Raw genomic sequence first — 24,757 nt, 5'->3', positions numbered from 1 at the left:
TCCACAGGATATGCAACAACTGTATGTCTTCAAGCTGTCTCTGGAACTGCACAGCACAATGCTCAGCCCCTGTGGGTGCACCACACTTTTCTCCCTCCCAGGCACAGGAAATTATATCAGCAGCTGCAGTCCAATTGCATTTGTTCCACAGCGTACCTGGTGCTCTCTGCTAAACAAAATCTCACTGAAGGTTTTCTCTTCAACTCACTTACTTGGCCTAACTCATAGCTGAGGCTTCATTCAGCCCTGACAGCATGCTGCTGTACAGCAGTGTGCTTCACACACCATAGTGACTCTGAACAATGTGCACTGTAAATATGTCACCTTTAATGCCAGGGACAAAAAAGGGACACAATAAGCAGAACTGCCAAGAAGCCCACTAGAAAGACTGTTCTTCTGCCTGAAAGCACAGCGAGCCACTGATGATTCTCAGAGAGGAAAAGTTACATCATTGTAGAATTTCTCTTCAAGGTTTGAAATCTAATTTTAGTGTAAGGAGTCACACCCAATGTATTTCCACCTATCAATGGAAATACAATACACCTACCACAAATGCAGTCATATGCTGTGGTAACCTCAGGCATATTTTATTTAGGCAGCTCTAACAACTGCCATTCTTAGTTCTCCAACAGTTTAGATGTATTTAGTGATGATGGTACAAGAATATGACATTGCACGTCATGATTTCAGTCTCCTTCCTCTACCATTCATCAACATCATTTGTTAAATGTTTTGTTTTGCATAAATCAGTAGGAACAAACCAAATAATTGCAAAGTCTGGCCTAGGACTGGACTCCATCTACCTAGAGATGCAGAGAAGCATTTTTCTCAACAATTTCAATGGGAACTGAGTGTGTCTGACACAGGAGCAGCACTGACTGCACACCAACCAGTAACAATCAAGGGCTTGGCATTCCCCACATTGGTTTGGAACACTGTGCAACACAGGCCAGACTGCAGCTAATAAGTGGCTTCAGCAAAGTCAGTGAGGCCATGCAAGTAAGCTGTAGCTCAGACATTCAGCTCCTTGAGCTGGAAAAAAGAAACTCAGGACAAGCTCTATGCACCTTCCCTCACTCCTGATGACTTGTGTATTGCTGTGTAAACCAGCATGGACTCTGATACACTACCTGGCTGATGTCAATGGGTTTTGCACGGTTGCCTGTTTGTACCAAGAGTTTGTAAGCCAAAACAGCATCATCAGATCCATTTTTATAGTTGTTGTAAGTGATCTTCCCAGTTTCCCAGTCACTGTCAAATGCATCCTGAAGTCCTGAAGAGTTAAGGGAGGCAAAGGGAACACAGAACAAGCAGGTAAGTAATCACTCTTACAAACGAATTTCAGAAGGAGAAAGGACAATGTCTTTTTCATAGCTGGATCAGGATGAAAACTATGCACCTGCTGTCTCCTACGTTTGGGGCTCCTCATTCATTGTCAGTGTGTGGGATGGTAAAAATACCAGTTCTGTGCCCCATATTTTGCCCAAAGAAAGGCAGGGGAAGGAAGAAAATGCAAGAGAGAAGTCCCAGAAGTCTTCCTATGCTGTGCAGACCAGCAAAGCTGAGCAAGCAAGCTGCAAATGCATTGTGCCATGTAAGCAGCTTCCCCTCAAGGCAAACTGGACATCTTCTCCAAGCACTCCGCTTGGAGAAGTGTATGGGAAAGAGTTAATCTTATCTAGAATAAAAATTGGTTTTCCTCATGAACCACAATTCCAGAATCATCACAGTCAAAACATCATATGCATATTTGCAGTTATCACCTCTTTCATACACACTACTAAAAACAAAGCTGAAGTCTTGCCCTGACCTGGGTGGTGCCAGAACAGAAAAGGGCTCAGCTCAGCCCTCATCCAACTTCACCACCTTAAAACCAGAGGAGGCATTTAGACTGTTACCTAGAAGGGAAACACTCTCCTGACTCCCCTCTGCCTCACAAAAACTCTGGCTGAGTGCACTGAGCCACAGAGAAGGACACACACCGCTCTCATTAACTGCTTTGGGCTACTGCAGAGCACTGAGGCAATAGCTTCTATGCTATAACCAGAAATTCCACTACAAGGGGGAAAAAAAACACACTCAAACTTTCAACTTCAAACAGCAACTCAGCTGCTCCTCAAGCACAGCATGAGCGAACACGATTTTGTCAATTTGTTCCATCTGTTCAACTTGTGCAGCTAATACAAGTCATGGGATCTGCTGCCAGCACATGTAAAGATCACAGCCAACACCTATTCACTCTCAACTGTTATTTTCCTCCTTGCCACCCTTCAATACCTCACAGCAGAAATTTGGATCAGGTTTAGCACAGGAAGCCACAGCCCAGCACAAGGAAGCTCTGAGCAGGCAGATGACAAACCGCATGTCCAGGGCAGGGAGAGCGGCGGTGCAGGAAATCACAGACCCACCTCGCAGCTGGGCTGGGGACCCCTAATGAGAACCATCACTGTAGCCTGGAGAGGTTACCTACAGCTGTACCCAGATAAGAGAGGGACAGAGTACCTGCTCCCATCCGCAAACCCACCCTGCTTCCTCGCAAACCGCCCCCCGTGTCGTGTCACTGAATCGTGTCAAATCCTGTGAACCCACTAGGCTGAGAACCAAACAATGAGAGAGGCCTGCCAGAGCTCTGCCTGCAGCCCTGCAGCTCCAGCCCAGGAGGAGGACAGTTTGCCACCAGGTTTTATGGCATCACCAGAGGACTTTGGGGTCCCCTCTGAAAAAAAGCATTGTTTGATGGCACCCTCGGAGAGGGGAAACGTGCAAAAACACCAATCCATCTCTCCCGTGCCATGTCAGCCTCTCAGAAAGCGGCCAGATAAGAGTATTTATGCTGTTACACCAGTCACATGAAAGACAACTTTGGGAAGTTAAGAGAAGGCTGTCAAAAAAGCACGTAGAAAAAAATGGAGACCACCTAAGAACAGCTTAACTTCCAGTAAAAGTGGCTCCCTTCAGCAGGAGGAGCACACAAACTGCTGTGACAGAGTGTCAGGGCAGAGCTTCCAGACAAACATCCTGCCCCTGTCAGGGGGCTCCACAGACACACAGTAACAGATAAATACATCCTCATGTGACAGGAGCTTCATGGTTGCAAAAGAGTCTGCAGAAAGAATATCCAGAAACTACTATCAGTTGTGCTTAATTTCTAAAGGATTTCAAACTGTCAATAATTAAAATTTCCCTTTACACTTTGAAATCAGTAGTAGAGTTGCTGCTTTCAAAGCAAACATGTTCATATCAATTATTTTAAAAGACATATAATCTTTCATAAACGAGATCAACAAAATGTTTCTGGGCATAAAGATAAAAGCATCTTGTTGACCTCTTTCTGTGGAAAAGTTATAAAAGTTGAAGGAATTTAAAAAATCTTATATACGTGAATTTTTCACATCAGCAGTCACTTTTGCTTAATGCTTCCGAAGTGACAACATCCAAAATTATGTGGGATGCAGGAATGGGGGTGAGGAAGGAATTCCTACTGACTCATGTGAACAGCTGCCACCATGAAACACCAGATAAGATTTCCCTTTGCAAAAACACGCCTAATTAGAAGGCAGCAGGGAATTCAAGCTACCTAATTTACATTCGGCCACTTACAAAAATAATGTTAACATTTACAGTTAAAGTGAGTGATTAGTGTTAGTTGCATTTTCAGTAACAGAAAATATGCTAACAGAAAATGCTAATATAACAGGATACTAAAAAGCAAAAATACAAGGGGACCTCTGAAAAGAGAAATACATTAGGCAGAAAGCACTCCACTGCTATTAAATGAGGCAAAATGTGTGGCTGAGACCAAGGACACCTTCTTGATTAAAAAATGCTTTTGTTCACATGTTGCTTCCCTCGCTCTGCTGGACAAATGTGTTTGTGTCAGAAGGCCATCTTGAGCCATTAACCTCTAGCACTAAATTCACAGTCAAGTTGGCAGGAATTAGCCATGCAGTTCAAAGCTGTCCCTCCAGCATGCAAAAACATACCAGTAGAATTGTTCCACCTCACTGAGGATCCTCCCTGAACCCAGCCTGAAACCACACCTCGTTTGTAAATTCTATCTTCACCTTCCCTTCCCGTGACTCCCCTGGCACCAGCCACAGCAGGTATTATTCAGCCTATTATTGCCTGCACCTCATGGTAATTCTCCAGCTGTGGCAAGTGTGGCAGCTTCTAGTATAAGAGTTTAGCTCCCCCCTGTTACATCAATGCCCTGTACCACTTGAAAACGTAACTTCTTTCTACTGACACGTCTCTATATCCTCCTTTGCAGATTTTGGAATGCAGTATCACACTGTGTGCAGACAGCCTGCGATTTTATGAAGCAACAGGGTTGTATTAATTGTGTCCCTTTCAGGGAAGGAGGGTAGGAGGAGTAAGGATACAGACCTAAATGCTAAATAATAAAAATTATTAGTTCTAGAACTGTGGGTAATCAATGGGCAAAGCAATGCACCATCCATCACAGGGCTGGCATGTCCACTTGGACCACAGCAAGCCATTGCTTCCTGGATTCTCCTTGGCCTTTCCTCCATAGCTTTTCAGCTCCATGCAGCCCAGCAGCACACTCAGGGGACCAGGAACACACACAGCTCCTCCAGCAGAAGAAAAGAAGAGGACAAGTAAGGACAGGCAGGCTCATGTGGACTGGAGTGTGAGAGGGAACTATGTGCTGAACCAGGCACAGAGTAGGAACAGCCCAAAGAGCAGAGCAGGTCTGGGAAGGTCTCTGTGAGCACAGAGACAGCCTGCACACAGCCCTGAGCAGCTGAGTGTGGAGGGGACAGGGAGGTACCCGAGGTGGAAGTGGTTTGGGAAAGCACACGGTGCACCTGAGAAAGGGGCACTGGGAATGCCAGCGCTCCTGGGAGCAGCCCCAAGTCGGCCAGCCTCCAGACTTCCCTGGGAGCAGCCTGCCAGGGAGCTCATCCAAGGGCACCTCTTCCCGACTTTATTGCTGGCAGACTGTACTGAGGCTGAGCACTAGTAAAGCTTCCCGAACACAATCTCAGATTTCCACCTCCCTCACGGGAAGGGGGGGGAAGTGAAAGGCGGGACACACCAGACACATTTTTTTCCTACTGTTTTGGAACAGCAACAAAAAACACCCACAAAAGAAACAAACAGCAGAGGTTTAAGAGAATCTGGAAAAGCATGTAGAAAGATGATTGCTTAGAAATCTAGAAAGTATAATAAGGTTCCAACCCAGCAAAACATCTAAGCTATGCTGAATTTTCTTCCTGCCAGTAATGCCTTCCCTTACAGCTCAACATGCTTATGTGAGCAAAATATTTTAAATCAAGCTTCCCGTAAGTAGACTGTAATGAATTGATCCAAAATATTTAAAAACCATTAAAAAATCCCAAAGCCGAGAGCCAAAATACTGCTTTGCATTATTTATCAATGCATTAAACACACAGAAAACTTACTCGTTTTGTATAGATCTACCACTAAGATGCATCTGCTTTCCTAATATCGCCCGACTTATTTTCAGAAGAAATAAAATACCTCAGTTACTGACAGTTACCTACATATTCTCTAAGAATCACTGGCTGCACGCACTGGTCACCTGTACACACTTAAGGTTAAAATTTACAGCCTTACTAGGTCAGGACAATTTATTTTTCTGTAAGCAAAAGCTTCCTGAAGATTCTCCCAACAGAAAGATAGAGGTAAGAGAGAAGTACTCCTTGGCAGGATATGTTTGCTGTTAAATTTCCTAAGATGTAACAGTTCTATTTATTTTAAATACAAAACTCTTCAGCACAGAAAAAGCAGCCCGACAGAAACAGTAAGGATGCTTGACTGGAAATCTAGAACATGCAGTAAGTTTCCAATCCAATAAAACACATAGGCCACACTGAATTGTCTTCATGCCAGCAGTCCCAGACGAAGCCAACAGCATCACTCAAGAGCTGAAAGTGAAGCCTGGGACTTTTCATTTACTGTTCTGAAAACACTCAGCAAAACATTTATTTACCCAAGACAGTGAGCCATATCTGGTCATTAATTATAATGGCCAAATGCAGAACCCCTCATTAGCTGCTCAGAAATTATTGGCATGGATATAACCACTTAAAGCTTCAAAACTGTCTTACTAGGGAGTAAACATAAATTCTTTGTGTTTAAGTGACCTGCTGGAGGAACAGCAAGGCCCCGTGTGATTTTGGAGCAGCACTCAGGCATCCTCCCCCAGCCTTCAGCTGTGTGACCCCGCCTGAAGAAGGCAGCAACACCAGGGTGAGCAACACTTACTTCTGCCCAGCTAAGAAAAGTTTGTGTAACACTCCCTTACCTTGCAGCCAGTCTCGAAAGTAGTGCAACCACATTTTGGGGAGCTGCCTGTCCTCTTCCAACAAAACATATGTCACGTTGCTGAAACTTCTGTGAAGTTCATAAAGTAAGTGCTGGACATTTGGATAGTCTGCTTTCTGTGTCACAATATACATGTTGTAGAATGAGAAGTACTTGAATTGTGCAGCAATAAAGTCATATTCCCGTGTCTCCCGTGGTACAATGTCTGTGAGATCTAGTCCATCTCTCACCCGGGTAGTTCCATAAAGGCTGAGCCCAAGTAAACCCAGAAAAAGAAAAATAACCACAATCTGCAACAGAAAATGGAAATGGTTTTTGGTTTAGGTTTCTAAAGCAACTAACAATTCATAGTGTCACACTACAAAGCCAGGTTCAAAATTAACATCCATCAGTCTACTTTCAAGCTTTTCTTTCTTCCGTCCTTTTTTTCCTTACACATACATACTACAAGACTAAGCTGATCTGAGCTTCATTGAAGGGGCTCTGAATCACAGATGAGAAATTTATATTGCAGTAAAGTTTAAAAGCGGCTTTAATTTCCTTATTCACAAGCTTACATTACTAAAAGACACCAAAACCCTCACTCATACCTACATTCTAAAAGTATACATTCTAAAAGTATGTCTCTACAGTACTTACTTAAAGTAAGAAATCAGCTGTAAAATTATTAAGAACTGTTATTCCACAAGAATTGTATTTATTCCTTATATTTAATACTACTGCCAGAAGACAATGTTTGGAAAACGGGTGAATAGTTCCCTAAAAACAAAATCTACCTTAGCTTTTGGTTTCAGGAGGAAGGGAGCATAATGCTTCTCTGCAAAGGACGAGAGTGTCCACTTGGTACAGGGCGGCTCCAGACAATGCACGCCGGAGTCTGGGAATTGGGAGAGCAAATCCCTCGTCGAGCTGGTGCTCTCTGGGCTCTGGCAGCTCAGGTTGTCCTGTGCCACTGTCACGGGCTGCACGGATATCTCGGAGCGGGGCTCTGCGGTGGTGTAGAACACCTGCGTGTGGGGGTCGTACTCGGTGCGCAGTTGCACCGTGGACTGCATCGTGATCTGGGTCTCATGGGCAAAGCTGTGGCTGCTGTAGGGGGGTGGGGGGCTGTAGCAAGCGCTGTCACTCTCCGCATACACCTGGGGCTCAATCTGGATCACCCTGGTGACACACGGGCTGCAAGAGAAGAGAAAAACATCTGATTGCATTTCGACGGGTCTTTATTTCAGTCACAGTAGACTGGATAACACGCCTTCACCTGAGACTGCTTCTACTGCGTTGGATGGTGTTTACAGAGCCACAGTGCTGTCTACTCTCTTATAGGGATCTGAATCATGGGTCATCTACTGCCACCACCTGCGACTCCTGGAACGCTTCCATCAACGCTGCCTCCGAACAATCCTGAACATCCACTGGTCAGATGATGTGACCAATCCATCTGTTCTAGAACAGGCAGCAGTCACAGGTATTGAGGCCATGTTGCTGAGAACACAGCTGGGCTGGGCAGGGCACGTCTCCAGGATGAAGGACCAACCACCCCCTCCCTAAGATCTTGCTCTATGGTGAACTTGCCACCGGCTGCTGCAAGAGAGGAGCCCCAAAGAGGAGATACAAGGACTGCCTGAAACAACATCTCAGCCTTGGCCATATTGATCAACAGAACTGGTCTACTCTGGCCTCCAATCGGGAGCTCTGGAGACACCCCATCTCTAACGCTGCTGATGCCTTTGAGAAGGCAGCAGGATCACCCTTGAGGAGAAAAGACAACACAGAAAGAATCGTGTCTTGCAGAATTTCCCACCTAAGGAGTCTTTCTGCTGTGCCTTTTGCAACAGGACGTGTCTGTCTCATATTGGCCTTTTTAGCCACCAGCGTGTTTGTAACAAACGTGGGCAGAGCCCTTCCCAAATCTTCGTTCACAGAGCCTGGACATGATGTAACGCTCAGATGTTAATTTTATTCTGCAACTTCAGGAGACACCTCTCAGACATGGTTCAGTGTGTAGGCCTTTGATAATATAATATGTGCACATTTCTTGTGCTCTGGAAAGAAGGAAACAGCATCTGTCTGAAGACACTGACATCTACACACCACACTCCATTAATTACACACGCTATTCATTAATTACACATGCTAATCAGGTAACTACCCAGGCAGCTGCACACAGTCCGAAAGCACAGTGAGTTTGCACCTATGTACCCACGCTGAGAATTAGGATATTTGCACCAAGAGGTAAAAACATGACATACTTAGATCTTCTGTTTAGAACTACTGAAGTAACTGTTAAATAATATTCAGGCTTTCTGGATAAGATCTCAGACTTCCAGGAGGCAGGCTGAAACCACTCGCCATACACTGACTGAATCTTTTATAATTCAAGAAAATATTAAAAAATTAATATGATGATTCATTCCTAGGAAGGGTAGGCAATATGAAGAGACAAAATCGCAGGCATAATTGAAGTATTCCCTTTATTTTAGTCTATGCAAGACCCTAACAGGTACCTAGTTTATATTAAAAAAAACCCCAATTATCAGAGACAAACCTCTTCCTGCACATCAGAAATGACAAATGGATAATAGTAAACAGTATCAAGTATTCTTCACCAAGTGGACAAATCCCACAAAAACAAGAGGAATTCAGAATGCTGCCTACCTAAACAAAGCAAGCTCTCACTAACTGCATTTCTTCATGTGCAAATGGGCTGAATTCTGATACACATTTGGAGCAGCTTTAGATGAGGGAATAAATAAATGGCAGGTCTGACTGCCCTGTATTTCTCAGAATCAGGGATCCAAGACACTAATACATCAGGTAATCTGCTGAAACTACGACTGAATCAGAAACAGAAAGTAGGAGTCCTGGGGGATCAACTCCCTATTCTACCCACTCACTCAGAAGCAAATTTAGTAAAGTGCTTTCTTCCTTTGATAGTGAAATATCAAACTGTCAGCTCCCAGATGCATGTAAAAGGCTAAGAGGACACGTGGTGGATTCTCCACATCCTGGTTATGGACAGTAAGAGTACACGTGTAGAAATGTAGCTGATCCTCTTCATTAGAGTCAAAAGCAAAATCTAAGGCAGAAAAGATGTTTAATTTCTAAGCAGTGGCTTCACTGATGACAGCAGGCTCCTCCTAGCCCCACTGTAGGCTCAGAGCTGGCTGTGCATCAGGTAAGAGTACATTTATACACTCTTCAGAATGGCAGTATTACTATTCTAAATTAATATTGCAGCCATAACTTTATCAAGCATTATCTTGTAATGGTATTGATCATTCCTTATAGTTCCATGAAAAACTCAGCTAAGGGGAAGTCACTTTACAGTTTATTTATTTGGGTTTAAAGGAATAAAAGTGTAAAAATTAGCACATAATGATTTACTGTAAGTGAGACTTCTCTGTGTCCTGAGTTATGTACAGTTTTCCAAGACTGCCCAGTACTGGCACTGGACACCTTGCAGTATCTCATAACATTTTAAAAATACCTGAAGATATTCCTAAATCATGGAGCTTTTATCCGCTTTCAAAGAGTTGTTCTCCAACAGCCAAAATGAACACATGTACGAATGAAGGGAAAAGTGCAGGGGGAAGGAGAAGTGGGGGAAGAGAGGTAAAGGGAGACATGTATTTTACCTTTTCCCCTCAGGCAGGCAAAAACCAAGGTAGCAAAGGTAAGTCAGTCACTAGCAAAGAAATCATAAAAACGTGATGACCCCACTCCAGTGAAGAACTTCCACTCCTGAGGAGGAACTGAAGCCCTGACTGGTGACCACAAAACAGACACACATCAACCTGCTGCTCATTCTCACCTCGTGAAACAGCAGAATATGTCCAGTCTCCTGTCCTCCCGACGATAGAGATCCATGCTCAGGATGGCAGGGAAAATCAACAGGACCATGGCAAAGTTGAACACCACGACAACTGCTGCCTGGAGACAACCACAGGAGAAATGATGTTGCTAAACTTCATGTCAGGCCATCAGCTTTACAAAGCATAAAGATTGCTTTAAATTTTCATCCATTCACCGATCTACCACTTCAAGCTTTTCCCTGAGCAAACTGGGTGATATATTTTTACATTCCCATAAGACGGAAGCAAAAGCAAAACTGGCATTAGAACTGAAATTCTCATATTTAAGGGATCTGAAGTAATTTAAGCATGACAATAACATCAAAGGATGTTACTAAAGCAGAAATGTAAGTTCAAGTAAATTTTAATGAAATGGATCTATTTAGTAAAATACTATGCACTTGCTGTACTTAAAAGTCTAGCCAAAAAAGAGCAACATTTTGAGTTTATCGGGGATTCTTTTTAAAGGAAAATCAAAATTAAACCAACACCACATAATAAATCTATGTATTAATATGCTCGTGTTTAACAGAGCTTGATTTATGAGCCAGTCTACCAAAATGACTCTTAAATTGGAACAAGAATACTTGGTTTAATTTGTAAAGCGAGTATCACATAATGAAAAAAACAACCTCCCCGCCCACCCCCTTTCAAACCATACTTCAAACCCTTTCCCACACAGAGATTCCCAGAGAATTTCCATGAACATATGTGGTGCAGCATCTATCATTATTATTGATAGCATTTATTTGTAATGCAGAATTGTTAGGAGCACTGGCCATCACAAAGGGAAAGCCTGGCACAGATGGAACTGGAAGATAGTTATAAGAGTAGGAGAAACACTGGGAAAAAAAATGGTTGAGCCATCAACCAGTGGGAAAAACCTTGAAAGCCCTGTATTTTATCCATTAGATAAGCAGCAACCATCTCAGCAGTAGCCCAGTTTCATGTTAAGGTAGTCTATAAATAAACTATCAAGTGTCTCCACCTGCAACTTCTGAAGTAATAACTGCTTGGGCTAAAATGGTCATAGAAAAGAACACAAGTGGGGCTACAAAAATGACCTGATATAAATGTGACCTCTTTTTTTCCCCAAAGAGATGAATGGTTTCTTTTGATCTTGAAAAATCAGACCTCAAAAGTGGCAGTACAAAAGATGTGATATCCAAAATCCATGTTTTAAAATTTTTGACTTATGTGACAATTAAATGACATAAGTTGCTTAAATTTATCTGTGAAAAATCAAGATAATAACACACTGAATTATTTTTACAGTTTTGAAGCTGTCAGTGTATAATAAAAGACTTAGATACTATTTTTACTGATCTGAAAATGGCAGAATCAACTAATTATGTAAATATTTTCTAGTAAATTCAATCATAAATATATTCTATATGAAAGTGGGGTTTACTGGTATTTCTTGTTTCTTGTCTCCAGCCTGCTTGAAGTAAGATTTTAGAGTCCTGCTGCTTGTCTGTAGACAGCTATTAAAACAGAATTTACCTGGTACTTAAAGCCGAATTAGTATTTAGCCATCTTTGTGAGAAAAGATCAAATGACTATTTAATGATTTATAAATATTCACAGAGAAAGGTATGTAAGGTCATAGCCAAGACTAAAATTAAGTGATTTGCTTTTGATCCTCTCTAGAATTAATTCAATCTGCCAGAAAAACAAATGGCTGCTGTTGCAAGAAAGGTGTTTGTTGGACCTAGTTCATGCAACTGCTGCTAAACCAAAAAAAGGTTGAATCATCCATATAACATGAATAATCAGTTGTGCCTAACCAAGATCTTGTATCAAGGATCAGCTACAATTTATTGAGATTTGGAAAAAACAGCTGAGGTCTGACTCAACAGTTCTTACTCCTCCCAGCATGGTTGAAAAACTAACAGAAGTCCTCTGTTTCTGCTCCATAAACTGCAAATACTCCATGCCATATCAGTTCCCTTTGTAGACACTAACATCCTTGAATCTCCAATGTTACTAAATCTGAAAACTAATACTTAAGTGTGTGTGGCTGAGATGCCATTAAAGTTAGTTATACTGACATTTGATTTTTTTAAGAAGCATCAAAACTAACCCAATAACACACAGTAACTTACATGGAATCTCTTTTTAGAACAACTAGATTTTCCATTGTGCCATCCCAGTGCTGATGTCCTAACTGCTCTGCAAGGATAATATTTCAAACCAATCTCTGTTCTGATTTGTACTTGGATTCCCAGAGCTAAACACCACACTGCCTGTGTGCTGCACACTCTCTTTCTCTGCCCACCTCTGCTGCATTACAGGGATGTAACAGTCTTCAGTTTTCACAAATAAATACAGAAAACTTTGCTCTTTTATGAATTCTAATCTCTTGTCCCCTCAAAGAACACCCTGTGACTCGATAAGGAGAGGGAAGGAAGCATTGCTGAGGAGTGACTCAGTCCCCGACCTGGTGCATCTGCCACTGCTCAGACACTGGTGGGTGGCAGTGCCCGGGAAATGCAATCATGGCAACAGCCACAGCCTGGAAAAGCAACAACAAACGGTGGCAGCAGAGCTTCCAGAGCACAGGCAGCACGCAGGCTGAAAGCACCTTTAGGATTTCTGGGGACAGGGCATCTTCTCTCACCTCTTCAGAGATCAGCGGTTAAATGAGAGAGGAAAGGGCCCCAAACCTTTTACTTGAGAAACTAGCAAAGGTAAAACAGTCCTAGAAGGGATAAAATGGAGCCTACTCAAGGGTGTAAAATGAAGGCATTCAGTGAAATTAGATCAGAGAGCAGTAAAAAAAATCCCATTAATCAGAAAAAAATATGTTGGTCACTTCCTGAGAAACATGCTACGGTTTTCGCATCTTTTCATAATGCACAGCCTAAAAATATTATTGCTGCTGCAACTGCTAACAGAGACTGAAGAATGGTAGTCTGTGCTGGAGGCAGAGAGGGAGCAGGGAGCCAGGCTGGTAGGTATGTGCTGGGGCCCTGCTGAAGGTATGTGCTGCTATGTGCCATTCCTGGCAGCCCACCCAAGGAGAGCGGGTGTGCTGCATAGCCAGAGGTGATGAACAGAGGAGGAGGGCTGTCAGGGGAACTTCCACCCTACTGCTCTCTATCTGCAACTCCTTCCTGACAGGGTACAGACCCGGATCCTCGCCCCTCCCTGCCCTCTCTTCCCTTAGGCTTTAATTTTGCTTGTTAAATTCTCATGTCAGGGGCAGGAAAGGTAAATGATGTGGGTAAAAGGCAGGGGACAAACCAGAGTAAGATAATCGAATGAGCTTAAAAACACACATTCTTTCTCTCCATAAACCCACCACCACCATCTGGTAATGCACTTTTACATTTAGAAAAAAAACCTGTCACTCTTATGGTGAGGGAAAAAGTTACTGCTAAGACTTACTGGGAGAAGCTCCACCCTGCTGATTAGTGGATCCACACCACTCTTCTGCTGCTAGGGGAGGAAGCTTCTGGTGGAACCAAGAAGAGGTGGATGAATTTTTGTACCTTATCTGTATGACAGTGTCTGACTAGTCTGTCTTAGAAAAGAATACAGCCCAGTCCAGTTACACTCTGCCTTGCCTTCCTTCATTTATACTCAAACAAAGGGCTATGTTTAAGGCATCCCTACTGCAAACTTCAAAACTTTCAGTGGATTTCTCTGATAATCTCTTCCTTCCCCACAATTTTAAGAAATGAAACACATCTGAAAACTCAGATCCAGTCCTTCAACGTCCTGAGTAGTCTTATAGGTGATTCTTCTTATCGAGTATTTGGGTCATATTCAGCAATCTCAAAGCCCTAAAACTGCTTGAATAAGGAGCTAATAAAATCAACAAGTGAAAAAAAAAAAGGAGAAATTAAAACACTGAAAGAGCTGAAACAGTCCTTACCTGCGTAATGTAGTTAACTTTAAAATAATCTCACTTTTAAAAGGACTGAATTCCATTTTTTAGATCTTGGAAAGAGCTAACCCTAGCAAACTCTTAAGACAACATCAGACTTGCAGTGTTTGAGTTCCATAAAGTAAATGAACAACTCAGAGGTATCAATGAACTACTTTAGCTGGCAGAAGAGGACAGAATTGAGACAGGAGAAAGCACTGATATGCAAAACATGAGTTTCAAACTAGAAGCTGGGGTTGCAGATGCAGGAAACCATTTATTCTCCCTCAGCAGACAGGTTATTTTACCAATACTGGGCCTCCAAAGTTACAGAAACTTTGACAATTACCTGCAATGTCTTAAGAAAAGTGAATGAAAAGCAAAACAATGTCAAGAACAACCCTTTTTTTTAAGCCCACGTCTTAAAAATTCACTATCTAGATGATAAGATGGCAGAATCTGTGAAAAGTGTATGCAGTACTTCATTGCTTTTTAAGTTTTGCTAGGGAACTATCAAAGATGGCAAGGACTTCTTGTTTAAACAAGACTGAGGGAGAGGGAGGAAGGAGACTGTAAATAAAGAAATCCGTATATGAGTACAGACCACCCATCAAAGCTGCCATGGTTCTCCAGTTCTGAGTACTGTGATTAAAGTATCACCTGATTTTGATTTTACCTGGTGAAGCTGGGCAAAGCAAGTAATAGATGTTCCTTTCTAAGAACAAAGGATTTCATTTTAGTGGTTGTTAACTTATGTGTGTCAGTCGTACACGTTACTCTGGCATCAATAAAAAAAATCATTACAGGTCTCCCTCACTGTTCTTCTTTTCATTCCTCTATACATATAAGGGGTCACTATGTGAAAGCAAACACAAATTACCAAGTGAGAAAAGACTGAGCAATTCAAACACTAATTTCTAGACACCCATTTGGGTTCCTACACATAAATTCCATATTAATCACTGCCTTCAAAAGACTTTGATCATGATGTTTTTATCCTGAATAATATCAACACATTCATACAGTAATATGTTAAAATCTCACTGGAAACATTTTTTTTTATCATTTTGCTATGCATACTTTATTTTTAAACTTTCAGTCACTCAGTCTACAGCACAGCAGTAGGCAAAAAGCAATGACTCCAGGAAAGGTGTATTTAACTTATACTGATAACAGCAACAACTACAGCTGTTATCTCCATGTATGTTCCAAAGGCAACCTGTCATGTTCTGATATGAAGAGTGAGAACAGAAAAAACCCAAGCAAAATCTAATCAGGTAAGAATTCATTTTGGTGACAGTGTGATTACAGCAGTGTGATTACAGCAGTGTGATTACAGCAGTGTGATTACAGCAGTGTGATTACAATAAAATGGCCCATCTCTGCCGAATATCTCTTATGAGATGCATTTAGGCTGAGGTAACTTCTGTAAAGCACAGGCACTACAAGTTTGATGACCTCCAATGGTAGGTTTAGATTAGATATTAGGAAGAAGGGTTTTTTTACATTAGGGCAGTAAAACACTGGAAGAGGTTGCCCAGAGAAGTTTAGTTGAAGATGTCCCAGCCCATGGGGCTGGGGGAGGTGAGGGTTGGACTAGATGACCTTTAAAAAGTCTGTTCCAACTCAAACTATTCTGTGATTCTATAAAGTAAAACAATTCATTATCATATGATCTGTATGAAGAGACATCTAGGTTTTGGCAAATCAGTAGAGCTAAACACTGCTAACCATTCGAGACTAAATATCTAGTTTTAGTTGCCACAGATATCCTCTAAATGATGCAGAAAACCAACGAGGTCTTTACTTTATTATTCACTCCCCAGCTGCCTACTGAGAAGGAAATGCAAACAAACTATTACTGCTTATTTGTAACATAACTGCAATCACAAACAATTTACCATTTTACAGCTTAACACAGGCATACTTAAATCTCTGAAAACAGCAATAACTGCCACATGTATTAAGAAAAATGGAAGCCTTGCTTTCTCTCAGTAGCCATGGGCTCAATGAGAATGAGAAACGACTGGAGAACCAAGCTACAGCAGAAGAAAAATAACTACAGTGCTATAAACTGCTTGTGTCAGGGAGAAACTCCCAAAGCTTCCTTCAAAGAATCCTCACTTTTAGAAAAGATCTTTCTCCAACATCCTTAATATTTGACATTCCTGAAGGTATATAATCACAAACAAATACAAGAAGACAGAGAAAGGAAGAGCAAGTTCAGCACATAAAATTCATGTTTTCTCTCTATGCAGCTGGAACATAATATTCTTGTAGTTTTCTCCAAGTTTGCTAAAATTACACTGGGAGGAAGGCAGTAAAAACTGCTGCAGTAATAATTAATATGGCACATGCATATTTGCTGCTGCCATTGCACTGTGGTTGTAGCTTTTAAGAGCAGCAAATTGGACAAACATGAATGAAAGGATTAAATTACTACTGAGGAATGTTACAGTACACACCACACTACAGTTTACTCCTCTTGACTTTAGAACCCAAATACTTTTGGAGACTTTTTCTGCTTAGTTGCATACACCTTGGCTTTTGTGAGAGACTCCATGCATGAGAAAAGAGAGCAGCAGAATCAAGGGTAGGCAGCAGTTGTTATGACCCAGATCTGTGGTAAACTACAATAATGCCCTGGTTCAGTGAACTGCAGCAGCACCCAAACCAGACTTTATCACTAACATGTATCATCACTGGACTGCCACCAGAGCTAACAAAACAGGATATAAACTTACTTGAAGTGAAAATGCTCGTAAAGCAGGAATAGGGATTAAGGCAGCCATAAAGAAGGCAGTAACATTGCTGATAGATGTAAGGGCTACACTGGCTCCTGTTCGCTTCAAACATTCACCCGTTCTGTCCTGCAAAACAAAACACAGGTCTTAAAAGTCAAGTGAACAAGGCGATATCCTGCAAATGAAGGGGTCATCCTACAGATGTAATACAGTAGCAGTGAAAAATGATTACACTCAAATTCTGAATACAAGTTTGCAATTGAAAGTATGTGAGAATAAACTATACACTAAGTATACTGTTCAGGAGAAACACAGATGACACATGAAGTGCATCTGGGTAGAAAACATTACCAGAGTTGATTCTAGCTTCAGAACACAAAACAAAATGGGTACTGACATTATATCAAAATACATCTGTAATTAAGCAGGATGTAATTTTTACCAGTGGAATCACTCGGTATTCTCACTTTTCAGACAAAATAAGCATGTATTAACAGCACAGAGGTGTAACAGCTACACATCTTGAAAAGGTATGTAACAAACAAAAAGAACAACCCGAAGCCCAGGGACCACACACAGAAAACCACAGAGAAATCAGGATAAATACATGATCCTTTCCCAACTAACAGGCTATTATGAAGCACACAGAGGTTACAGTATAGTGAGGCTGCAGTTGTCTGCATGCCCAACCAGCTGGAAAGAAATGGAAGACATTGCTTGTATGAAACAGAATCAGCAAATATACATAAGTTTTAATTGGGTTGTACTTCGGATATGAAACTTTGGACTGAGACTAAAAAGACTTTACTTTTAAGGGATCATAAAAGTGATGACACCTTAGATTTCCTTTTAGAAGTCATGGTCAATTATAACCATCAGAAAATGAAACTAAGAGAAAGATATACAAAATAATTCGTGAATGTGAGCATTCCAAAACACTCCAGGGCCACATGTACTGTTATAATTTCCTATTTTGACAAAAATAGGAATTTCTAGACCGTAGAAAAAGCTATTGAGGAAAAAACCCTCTACTGATTAATTCTGTATATGGTTATCTTTTCCTAGATGAAGCCTTTTATTTTATCTTCCCCCAAATCCCCATTTTGTCATTACCTCGAATGGAATTCTCTTATTCTGTCCTGTTTCACTAAATGCATGTGCCAGAAGGAAAACATCGTCTACACCAACTCCAAGAGCAAGAAAAGGCAAAACCTTGAGTGAGAAACAAAACAAAACAAAAACCAAGAAGATTTTTTATCATCTGCCACGCAGCTCTCCATTAAGTGGCTAATTACAACAACTTTTACATTACACTGCACGCAAACACAAGGGTAAAATGAAAATCAAAAAGATGCAATACAGGTATTAACCCTTCTTCTGGAATATTGCTGAGGAACTTAAACTTTTGTACCATTTACAGGTACAAAATCTCACCAAAAGTAGTTCAAGTTTTGTTCAGTCAAAAAATACCTGATATCACTTTGAGTTATATTCAAAATATTTTCAGAATTTGAACATCTTGATATATTCAGATGTAAAAACAGATCTGCAGCTCCTTACATACAAGTGGATGCCTCCACTGGTATTGGGACACAGAAAAAAAAAAAATCAAACAACCCAGAACCTATCAACTATACAGACTACATAATACTGTTTTTTTTCTTTAACATCACTTGGTAGCATGATCATTTAATTCATCACAGCGCAGGCCACGAGATAGGAAAAAGGCACAAGCAAAAATGTACAGTCAAAATATTTTTTCAGCTTTTTTCCCCCTCAAAGATTCAGTTGTGTTCGTTTATTAACAGCGTGCCTGTAATTCAACAGCAGACTTGTGTCTTCTAAATACCTGAGTTGTGGCAGCATTAAAGGAAATTCCAATCAATGAGCACAGGCCCAATCCTGCAGCCACTGAGAGTGCAACCAAGAGGACTCCTGCCAGCCCCACAGCACCCTGAGACTTGGCACAGTCCCACCGCAGCATCGTCAAACAGGCATAGGCAAGCTGAGGAGAGGAGCAGGGAGGGGAGTTTGGAGGAAAAACCCAAAATATTAGAATGGATCCTTCTCTAACAGCTCTCTCCCCACCCAACATACAGATGCTTACACGCATTTTTAATCAGAACAGAATGCAGAGGTTACCAAGTGGAACAGGTGACACGCCTGAGGGAAAGTTTACAAACTAGTTTTTATTTTAAATATATGTATAATGTTCTAGACTATTCTCTGGTAACAATAAAGCAGATTTTTAAGCCCTGCTCTACTACCAAAGAAAATGAAATAAATTTATTTTATTACCATTAATAAGTAGCCACTAGCTACTCTGATAGCACTGACATCAGAAAATGACTTCAGGATGTCATCCAGGGTGGTTGTAGTAAAGGAAAGCACCTTCTGGGTAGAGTTCTGTGCAACACTTTGATGAACAACCTAAGAAAACAAAAATAAAACTCGGTGTGACTGAAGAAAATGTTTTCTTTTAGTCTCTTAGTCAAAAGAAACCATTAGCATCTTCTTCAGCACACATCTGAAATCACCTCCTTTTGCCTTGATGCCCCAGTGAAAGCCCACACCCCAGGCAGAGACTACCCCTGGTGCTACACAAGTGTGCCCTGTGAGACCAGAATCTGCACACTTCAGGAAAGGCTCCTGCATTCCCAGCCCATCAGAAACATTCCCCTTGAATCCCTTCCTTCCCACAGCCCCACCATGCAACACCAGCTCTGCCTTTACCCCAGGCCAGCAGTGTCCCTGCCCTCCCTGCCTGGCCATTGCAGAGGTCAGCAGGGCATTGTCACACAGCCTCCCCACCTGGGCTGCTGCTCAAAGAGCTGCCCAGGGCTGGGTAATGTTTTCCAGACACCTTTAGAATAACCATGCCAACCAAAAGCTTTTAAACTCCAGCCAGCTCTTAGGTTTCTCCTCAGCCCCAACAAAGCCAAAAATGTCCCAGACAGCAAAGAGCAAAACCTCCATGGTTTCTCATATGGGAACAACCAAGCAGCTTCTGATGGGAAAAAAACCCCCAGAAACAATAAAACCCCAAAAGAACCCTTAATAATAGGGGGGCAATGGTTTGGTTCTGGTTTAAGCATCTTCCTTCAAGAAATACTGTAAAAAGATGTGACAGAAGGCAGAGGATCTTAGTAGAACTTCATAGTATGGTATTTAGGTTATCTTCAAATTTACCTCAACATACATCCTCTGCCAGGCTTCCAGAATTGCTGCTGCCTTATCCTCATTCCAGTTGATATGTGAAACATATTCATACCCCTTGAAGTGCTCATACATTTGCTTAGGAGTCATTAACTGAAACATGGTTTGCAAAGCCTGGGCACTGTGACATAGAGAGAAAATACAGGAGAATGAGGCATAAAATGAGCATTTTCAGGAAAATATTTTCATAGCATGAAGTCCCAAATGCAACCCTAACAGGAGTTTGCACGAGTTCTTGATTTCATAGGGCACATGCCTGTACCAAAATTGAACAGAATATATAATTATTCTATCGTGTCCCTGGTGCAGCTGTACTGCTCTATGCAAGTATTGAGGCTAAATCTGGTTTCACTGAAATTAATGTGAGTTTTGCCACTGTTTGCAACAGGTTCAGTTTCAGGAACAAAGAACGGAACCCTACAAAATCAGAACCCTACAAATTATAAAGATTATGACTGATAAGACACATTACTGTGAGGATACCACCAGAACAGTTATTTCTATGAGATCTTGGAAATGCTGTTGGCAAAATGTCATTTGATGACCTTAGTCCTTTTCAACCCTTGGAGAGAAATGTCAGACTCCTCATGCCTGACAAGCTGCGTGGAGAACACAAGGGCAACAACTATCCACCCTGACTTTCCACAGTATGCAACTGTATCCAACCATTTTAGAAGCTTAAGGAACTACTTTATTTTTCACTAAAAACACATTATTTGGCTACTTATAGAAAAACAAACCAGTGTTTAGAGTGAATGTTAAAAGGTCAAAATTCATACTAAAAGTTATCTGGAAGAATTATGCTTCATTTAGCTTAGTATGGCCTACATTTTTCAGAACAGTTCAAATTCACAGGTTTCTTCCCCCACTGAAGTCCAGTGTGTCACGTCCTCATTCAGAAGTTTAAAACAAAAGGGTTTGTTTCACCACCCAAAGCTGTATTCACAATACAGGAACATAAAAATAGACTTTTCTCTATATTTATTCCAAACGAATTCATTGGAGATCTTGGAATTCTGAGAGAAGTCAAATGAGTGAGCACCCTGCTCAAACTATTTTTTTCCCTTTTTCCTTGAAGGTGTTCAGTGCTGTAAAAACCATTTAATGCTTTATAAATACATTCTAAACAACAAAGTTGCCAGTAAGAAGCCTTCTTCCTGAGAGACATACACTATCACTCTGAGGTTAGAAGTAGGAAGCAATGATGCTGCCTTAAATTTAAACAACTTCCTAAGCATTCTTTTAAATTCTGTTCTCTTTAGAGGGTCACATCCCTCTTTAAGTGAGATTTGTAATACACGTGAAGGGCAGCAGACTTTGCATGATCCTCCCACTGTGCCCCAAAAAACAAACTCTTAACAAACTAAAACTTCTTCTTTAAACATTTTTTTACCTGACAAGTTTACCAGAGCTGTTCTTGATTGTACCACCTATAATCAGCTCCTCCTGCCAATGCATGTATTTTCTTGACAGTCCATAGCATCCACCACTCAAAACAAGGGCTACATCAAGAGGCTAGAAAAAGTTATAAGGAAGCAATTAATTTGTTTCATAATTTTAGACAAACTCATACCTTAAGTCAGCACCCAGTGAACGAGAATAATGGATATTAAAGACAATCTAGGCAGTCTACTAGAAGAAATGCATTCAAGAAATCAAGTTGAACAAACCACCCAGATACTCGTGGAGCAAATGGCAATTTCTGCAAGGCCCAATGTGACTGATAAAGGGATATATTATAGATTTGAGGCCCAAATTTGTCAGGAAAATAAGCAGGACTGGCTGCCCTGGAGGGCAGGCTTGGCTGCGTGGTGAGCAGGGGCAGCTGTGTCCCAGCATGGCCATTGTCTGCCTGAGGCACCTGGTTTGCTGAATGCCACATCTCCACAGCCAGAGGAGAGCTGACAACTGTACTTTAAATACTCAGCATTAAGCACTGCATCACAGAACAAGGAAAAGTCCACCACTGAGAGCTAACAGCACCTAACGGGCACAGAAAAATGACATCACTCAAGAATAAGAACTATATATTGCTTGGAAGAAAATGGTACTTTTTTCTATTCTGCCTGACCTTCCCCCCCACCCCTCCCCACCCCCCAGCCCTCCCTTGAAAAGACATGTACAAGGACAAGCAGACTTACTTTGGTGGAATTTTTATTGGGAGCTGTGATTGGGCAATCGGGATCAGCAGGATTCAGGCAGGGTCGATCCATATAACCATGACCAACCTCCGCTTTATTCAGCATTTCTTCCCAGCTCTCCACTTGGTAGTTTATTTTCTTTAACTCTTCCAAGAATTCTAAGGGGTCAAAGTTGATCCACTGCAAAGGAGGCTTCCCTCTGCAAGAGCAACCAGGAGAAAAAGACACATAGAAAAAAGACAAAAGAAGTACTGAAATAAGCATACTTTTAAAATTCATATTTGAACAAATAACTAACTTACTTTATGCTAAAAGTTAAAAGTTTTCTAGTAAGGCTGTTTCATAAAATGTAAAGCATGTTTTAATTAGATTTGCTTATGTAGTTTTCTTGCAGCCCAGTTGTAATTTTAACAAAAATACTCAGTTCTTACAAAGTTATCTTATGAAACAGAATATTCACAGGTTAAAAATATTTCCATTTACAAACAAAGTAAAACAAATCATCAACCACCTAAATAACAAAAAAAGCAGCCAACTGCTGCTTCAAAGAATTAAGGGGGAGGGGAGAGGGAGAGAAGAGAGGGGGCTGAAGAAAGAAAGCCTTTCTCATAGTATCAGATTACTTCTTGCTAGTCTAATAATCATCTTGGAAATGTAATCAATCAATATAACTGATCTTTGTTTATCTATAACAATACTGTGCTCCTTCAAATGCCCTGGCAGCTTGACTATCAACCAGGCTTTCCTGCAACCATGGCTGTCACCACTATCACTGTCACGTCTCCCACCCCCCACTTCTGAATTTGTGATGTTGACAGACTAGAAAGGCTTTTGACTGCCTTATTCTGTGCTTCAAACCACACTGTATCTGCTTAACCAGGCTTAAGTCATTATTCCGAATCTCCCAACCAGAAAACACAAACCCCCTTATTTCCCCATCTAAAACTGTACACTAAAGGTTAGGAGATGGCCATTGCAAATTGCTTTTGCAGAGACATGCAAACCAGCACAGAAACAATAACTCAAATGCTAACTCTTGCATAATTAACAGAAAATGCCTGCACAGATTAACAATTAACTCTTTAAAGAATTCAGGGCATATAATATCACACTTGTAAACTGTGAGAAACCATCCATAAAAGATACTATATGGTTTCTTTAATGATCTCATAAGCAAAGGATTTGTCCTTTATTCCTTAGGAACACTTGAGAATTAACCCAAGACACTTTCTTAGGTCTAAAATTTCCAGCCAATCAATGTTTTTGTGTTTTGTGTTGAAAAAAAAAACAACAACACACCAGAAACAAGTTTGTTTCAGGGAAAAAAAAAAAAAGCAAAACATAAAATTCTTAGAACTTCAATACAGAATTTACATTTTTATTTTTCATGCTAGCAGAACAGGAAAAATAACAGAGGATTTAAACTGAGGCTTACAAATCATCTCTAAGAAACAATGAAAATCTTTGTTAAATTAAAATAAAATCCGTGTGCACTTTCCATGGAGACACTACATTTATACTTTTTTCTTGTTATATAGGAGTCTGAATAAACAATGGGAGTGCAAATGAAAAGTCGTAGAGAGTTATACAATTAAAAACAGTCAGACCAGAAAGCTATAAAAAAGCATGCTTACAATAGATAGGCAGTTCCTGATTGTAGCTTTGCTCCTTCCCAGAAGCAGTCCAAAGGAGTGATAATTAAACAAGGATAAAGGTATTCTATGATCTGTCAAAATCAGAAAGGGGAAAAACACAGTCACACTGGAATATAATCAAAGCAGCACAAGCTGAACCATGAAAATGCACAAACCTTGTAACTGAATGCCTGCTACACATACCTGGTCCATGTAACCTGCTTCTGTGATGAGTTCTCCTGATTTGTAACACAAATGTTCCAATTTCCACTGTCTGTAAGAAACACGAAGGACAAATATCTTCTCTTTGCATAATTACTGAGGAATTATTTTTAAAATGTAACAGACATTTAAAATTGCAACTCATATGCCCAAAACTGGGAGGACCTGTTGACTCCCTGGAAGGCAGGGAGGGCCTGCAGAGAGACCCTGACAAGTCAGAGGGCTGGGAATCACCAACCATGGGAAGTTTAACAAAGACAAGGGCCAGATTCTGCCCCGGGATGGGGCAGTCCTGGACGGATGGACAGGCTGGGAATGAGAGGCTGGAGAGCAGAGCTGGGAAAGGGCCCTGGGGGTCCTGGTGGTGCCAGTTGTCCCTGAGTCAGCAGTGCCCTGGCAGCCAGGAGGGACATCCCTGTCCTGGGGCATCAGGGAGGGGATTGTCTCACTCTGCTCTGCCCTGGGGCGGCCTCACCTCAACACTGGGGCAGTTTGGGGGGACACAATGGAAGGAAGGGATTGAGCCATTGGAGAGTGTCCAAAGGAGGGACAGGAGGATGGGGAAGGGCCTTGATTGGAAGGCGTGTGAGGACACTGAGGGCACTTGGTGTGTTCAGCTGGAGCAGAGGAGACTGAGGGGAGAGCTCAGTGCAGTTCCAACTGCCTGGGCAGGGGCAGAGGAGGGGCAGGGACTGAGCTCTGCTCTGGGGGGACCAGGGACAGCACCCAGGGAAGGGCTGGAGCTGTGTCAGGGCAGGCTCAGGTC

The 24,757-nt window shown here is 41.5% G+C and overlaps 1 protein-coding gene across 5 annotated transcripts in view; it reads right to left on the bottom strand.

Moving 5' to 3' along the window:
* Positions 1-24,757, bottom strand: part of PTCH1 (patched 1) — a 75,947-nt gene that overhangs the window by 18,315 nt on the left and 32,875 nt on the right. For all 5 annotated transcript variants that reach the window (XM_039381672.1, XM_027723317.2, XM_027723318.2 and 2 more), the window contains exons 4-16: positions 23,974-24,043; positions 23,770-23,861; positions 22,136-22,334; positions 21,388-21,509; positions 19,968-20,115; positions 19,077-19,208; positions 18,628-18,783; positions 17,892-17,990; positions 16,779-16,904; positions 10,124-10,242; positions 7,089-7,488; positions 6,293-6,602; positions 1,131-1,273 (exon numbers count right to left, since the gene is read on the bottom strand). In XM_039381672.1, the coding sequence (XP_039237606.1) occupies positions 1,131-1,273; positions 6,293-6,602; positions 7,089-7,488; positions 10,124-10,242; positions 16,779-16,904; positions 17,892-17,990; positions 18,628-18,783; positions 19,077-19,208; positions 19,968-20,115; positions 21,388-21,509; positions 22,136-22,334; positions 23,770-23,861; positions 23,974-24,043 (2,116 nt within the window). The remainder of the gene's footprint in view (positions 1-1,130; positions 1,274-6,292; positions 6,603-7,088; positions 7,489-10,123; positions 10,243-16,778; positions 16,905-17,891; positions 17,991-18,627; positions 18,784-19,076; positions 19,209-19,967; positions 20,116-21,387; positions 21,510-22,135; positions 22,335-23,769; positions 23,862-23,973; positions 24,044-24,757) is intronic.

This window comes from Pipra filicauda, unplaced genomic scaffold (assembly GCF_003945595.2).
Source record: "Pipra filicauda isolate LSUMZ 115617 unplaced genomic scaffold, ASM394559v2 scaffold236_size1216567_pilon, whole genome shotgun sequence".
Classification (NCBI taxonomy): Eukaryota; Metazoa; Chordata; class Aves; order Passeriformes; family Pipridae; genus Pipra; species Pipra filicauda.
This window is presented reverse-complemented; position numbering and strand designations above follow the sequence as displayed.